Source organism: Silurus aristotelis (assembly GCF_946808225.1).
Source record: "Silurus aristotelis genome assembly, chromosome: 9".
NCBI lineage: Eukaryota > Metazoa > Chordata > Actinopteri > Siluriformes > Siluridae > Silurus > Silurus aristotelis.
In genome coordinates, this window is record NC_139582.1 from 30,861,579 (window position 1) to 30,866,578 (window position 5,000).

Genomic DNA, 5,000 nt, shown 5'->3' on the forward strand with positions numbered 1-5,000 from the left:
AGATGCCATACACTGCTGACATCACAGAATAGTATCATGTGTGCATTATGTATTCTATAGCATGGTCTGTATAAGTGGTGTGTGTGTGTGTGTGTGTGTGTGTGTGTGTGTGTGTGTGTGCACACTGACCCGGACCTGGCACGTGCTTTAGGACCCCAGTTAGCCTGAGGATTCTCCTGGAAGCGTGTGAGGTGACGTTTACGTGACTGAGGGTTTGCATCGTCTCTCACATCAAAACACGCCTGAACACTGAAACACAGAGGAGCAGCATTACTGTGTGTGTGTGTGTGTGTGTGTGTGTGTGTGTGTGTGTGTGTGTGTGTGTTTGCAGTTCTCACGTAGGTTCTGTGGAGAGAATACGGAACGCTGGACTTGTCTCTGATAACCTCTCTCTCCTCACTGGGTTCTTCTTTTCCTACACACACACACACACACACACACACACAGTGATTTAAACATCATGGTGTAACAGGAGTGTTAGGAGTGTGGATTGGAACACGTCCACAGTGATTGGGTTGTGGGGAGGGAGGAGGGTAGAGAGTGTTGTGTAGGATATAGAATGTAGAGTGTAGAGAGTAGCATGTAGGGTACAGGGAGTAGGGTATAGGGTACAGGGAGTAAAGTATAGAAGTGTATAGGGTGTAGAGAGTAGCATGTAGGGTACAGGGAGTAGGGTATAGGGAGTAGGGTATAGTAGTGTATAGGGTGTAGAGAGTAGCATGTAGGGTACAGGGAGTAGGGTATAGGGTACAGGGAGTAAAGTATAGAAGTGTATAGGGTGTAGAGAGTAGCATGTAGGGTACAGGGAGTAGGGTATAGGGAGTAGGGTATAGTAGTGTATAGGGTGTAGAGAGTAGCGTGTAGGGTACAGGGAGTAGGTTACAGGGAGTAGGGTATAGGGTATAGTAGTGTATAGGGTGTAGAGAGTAGCGTGTAGGGTACAGGGAGTAGGTTACAGGGAGTAGGGTATAGGGTATAGTAGTGTATAGGGTGTAGAGAATAGCATGTAGGGTACAGGGAGTAGGGTATAGTAGTGTATAGGGTGTAGAGAGTAGCGTGTAGGGTATAGGGTACAGGGAGTAGGGTATAGTAGTGTATAGGGTGTAGAGAGTAGCGTGTATGGTACAGGGAGTAGGTTACAGGGAGTAGGGTGTAGGGTACAGGTAGTAGGGTATAGTAGTGTATAGGGTGTAGAGAGTAGCGTGTATGGTACAGGGAGTAGGTTACAGGGAGTAGGGTGTAGGGTACAGGTAGTAGGGTATAGTAGTGTATAGGGTGTAGAGAGTAGCGTGTAGGGTACAGGGAGTAGGTTACAGGGAGTAGGGTATAGGGTATAGTAGTGTATAGGGTGTAGAGAGTAGCGTGTAGGGTACAGGGAGTAGGGTACAGGGAGTAGGGTATAGTAGTGTATAGGGTGTAGAGAGTAGCGTGTAGGGTACAGGGAGTAGGGTACAGGGAGTAGGGTATAGTAGTGTATAGGGTGTAGAGAGTAGCATGTAGGGTACAGGGAGTAGGTTACAGGGAGTAGGGTATAGGGTACAGGAAATAGGGTATAGTAGTGTATAGGGTGTAGAGAGTAGCGTGTAGGGTACAGGGAGTAGGTTACAGGGAGTAGGGTATAGGATATAGTAGTGTATAGGGTGTAGAGAATAGCATGTAGGGTACAGGGAGTAGGGTATAGGGTGTAGAGAGTAGCGTGTAGGGTACAGGGAGTAGGGTACAGGGAGTAGGGTATAGGGAGTAGGGTATAGTAGTGTATAGGGTGTAGAGAGTAGCGTGTAGGGTACAGGGAGTAGGTTACAGGGAGTAGGGTATAGGGTATAGTAGTGTATAGGGTGTAGAGAATAGCATGTAGGGTACAGGGAGTAGGGTATAGGGAGTAGGGTATAGTAGTGTATAGGGTGTAGAGAGTAGCGTGTAGGGTATAGGGTACAGGGAGTAGGGTATAGTAGTGTATAGGGTGTAGAGAGTAGCGTGTATGGTACAGGTTACAGGGAGTAGGGTGTAGGGTACAGGTAGTAGGGTATAGTAGTGTATAGGGTGTAGAGAGTAGCGTGTATGGTACAGGGAGTAGGTTACAGGGAGTAGGGTGTAGGGTACAGGTAGTAGGGTATAGTAGTGTATAGGGTGTAGAGAGTAGCGTGTAGGGTACAGGGAGTAGGTTACAGGGAGTAGGGTATAGGGTATAGTAGTGTATAGGGTGTAGAGAGTAGCATGTAGGGTACAGGGAGTAGGGTATAGGGAGTAGGGTATAGGGAGTAGGGTATAGTAGTGTATAGGGTGTAGAGAGTAGCGTGTAGGGTACAGGGAGTAGGGTATAGGGTACAGGAAATAGGGTATAGTAGTGTATAGGGTGTAGAGAGTAGCGTGTAGGGTACAGGGAGTAGGGTATAGGGTACAGGAAATAGGGTATAGTAGTGTATAGGGTGTAGAGAGTAGCGTGTAGGGTACAGGGAGTAGGTTACAGGGAGTAGGGTATAGGATATAGTAGTGTATAGGGTGTAGAGAATAGCATGTAGGGTACAGGGAGTAGGGTATAGGGTGTAGAGAGTAGCGTGTAGGGTACAGGGAGTAGGGTACAGGGAGTAGGGTATAGGGTATAGGGAGTAGGGTATAGTAGTGTATAGGGTGTAGAGAGTAGCGTGTAGGGTATAGGGTACAGGGAGTAGGGTATAGTAGTGTATAGGGTGTAGAGAGTAGCGTGTAGGGTACAGGGAGTAGGTTACAGGGAGTAGGGTATAGGATACAGGGAGTAGGGTATAGTAGTGTATAGGGTGTAGAGAGTAGCGTGTAGGGTACAGGGAGTAGGTTACAGGGAGTAGGGTATAGGGTATAGTATAGGGTGTAGAGAGTAGCATGTAGGGTACAGGGAGTAGGGTATAGGGAGTAGGGTATAGTAGTGTATAGGGTGTAGAGAGTAGCGTGTAGGGTACAGGGAGTAGGTTACAGGGAGTAGGGTATAGGGTGTAGAGAGTAGCGTGTAGGGTACAGGGAGTAGGTTACAGGGAGTAGAGTATAGGGTACAGGGAGTAGGGTATAGTAGTGTTTAGGGTGTAGAGAGTAGCGTGTAGGGTACAGGGTACAGGGAGTAGGGTATAGTAGTGTATAGGGTGTAGAGAGTAGCGTGTAGGGTACAGGGAGTAGGGTACAGGGAGTAGGGTATAGGGTACAGTAGTGTTTAGGGTGTAGAGAGTAGCGTGTAGGGTACAGGGAGTAGGGTATAGGGTACAGGGAGTAGGGTATAGTAGTGTATAGGGTGTAGAGAGTAGCGTGTAGGGTACAGGGAGTAGGGTACAGGGAGTAGGGTACAGGGTACAGGGAGTAGGGTATAGTAGGGTGTAGAGAGTAGCGTGTAGGGTACAGGGAGTAGGGTAAAGGGTACAGGGAGTAGGGTATAGTAGTGTATAGGGTGTAGGGTATAGTAGTGTATAGGGTGTAGAGAGTAGCGTGTAGGGTACAGGGAGTAGGGTACAGGGAGTAGGGTAAAGGGTGCAGGGAGTAGGGTATAGTAGTGTATAGGGTGTAGAGAGTAGCGTGTAGGGTACAGGGAGTAGGGTATAGTAGTGTATAGGGTGTAGAGAGTAGGGTATAGGGTACAGGGAGTAGGGTATAGGGTACAGGGAGTAGGGTATAGTAGTGTATAGGGTGTAGAGAGTAGCGTGTAGGGTACAGGGAGTAGGGTATAGGGTACAGTAGTGTTTAGGGTGTAGAGAGTAGCATGTAGGGTACAGGGAGTAGGGTACAGGGAGTAGGGTATAGGGTACAGTAGTGTTTAGGGTGTAGAGAGTAGCGTGTAGGGTACAGGGAGTAGGGTATAGGGTACAGGAAGTAGGGTATAGTAGTGTATAGGGTGTAGAGAGTAGCGTGTAGGGTACAGGGAGTAGGGTATAGTGTATAGGGTGTAGAGAGTAGCGTGTAGGGTACAGGGAGTAGGGTATAGTAGTGTATAGGGTGTAGAGAGTAGCGTGTAGGGTACAGGGAGTAGGGTATAGTAGTGTATAGGGTGTAGAGAGTAGCGTGTAGGGTACAGGGAGTAGGGTATAGGGTACAGTAGGGTTTAGGGTGTAGAGAGTAGCGTGTAGGGTACAGGGAGTAGGGTATAGGGTACAGGGAGTAGGGTATAGTAGTGTATAGGGTGTAGAGAGTAGCGTGTAGGGTACAGGGAGTAGGGTATAGGGTACAGGGAGTAGGGTATAGTAGTGTATAGGGTGTAGAGAGTAGCGTGTAGGGTACAGGGAGTAGGGTACAGGGAGTAGGGTATAGGGTGTAGAGAGTAGCGTGTAGGGTACAGGGAGTAGGGTACAGGGAGTAGGGTATAGGGTACAGGGAGTAGGGTATAGTAGTGTATAGGGTGTAAAGAGTAGCGTATAGGGTACAGAGAGTAGGGTATAGGGTACAGGGAGTAGGGTATAGTAGTGTATAGGGTGTAGAGAGTAGCGTGTAGGGTACAGGGAGTAGGGTATAGGGTACAGGGAGTAGGGTATAGTAGTATATAGGGTGTAGAGAGTAGCGTGTAGGGTACAGGGAGTAGGGTATAGGGTACAGTAGTGTTTAGGGTGTAGAGAGTAGCTTGTAGGGTACAGGGAGTACGTTATAGGGTACAGGGAGTAGGGTGTAGGGTACAGGAGTAGGGTATAGTAGTGTATAGCGTGTAGGGAGTAGGGTATAGGGTACAGGGAGTAGGATATAGTAGTGTATAGGGTACAGGGAGTAGCGTGTAGGGTACAGGGAGTAGAGAGTAGCGTGTAGGGTACAGGGTGTAGAGAGTAGGGTATAGGGTACAGGGTACAGAGAGTAGGGTATAGGGTACAGGGTACAGAGAGTAGGGTATAGGGTACAGGGTACAGAGAGTAGGGTATAGGGTACAGTGAGTAGGGTATAGGGTACAGTGAGTAGGGTATAGGGTACAGGGAGTAGCGTATAGGGTACAGGGAGTAGGGTATAGTAGTGTATAGGGTGTAGGGTACAGGGAGTAGGGTATAGGGAACAGGGAGTAGCGT

At 48.4% G+C, this 5,000-nt stretch overlaps 1 protein-coding gene across 5 annotated transcripts in view; it reads right to left on the minus strand.

Annotated features, from left to right (window-relative positions):
- The window catches only part of trmt1 (tRNA methyltransferase 1), a 9,454-nt gene that overhangs the window by 735 nt on the left and 3,719 nt on the right, over positions 1–5,000 (minus strand). For 3 of the 5 annotated variants that reach the window (XM_083551386.1, XM_083551385.1, XM_083551387.1), the window contains exons 12-13: positions 339–415; positions 130–249 (exon numbers count right to left, since the gene is read on the minus strand). In XM_083551386.1, coding sequence (XP_083407512.1) covers positions 130–249; positions 339–415 — 197 coding nt within the window. The remainder of the gene's footprint in view (positions 1–129; positions 250–338; positions 416–5,000) is intronic. The other 2 variants (XM_083551389.1, XM_083551388.1) reach the window with 1 other exon arrangement.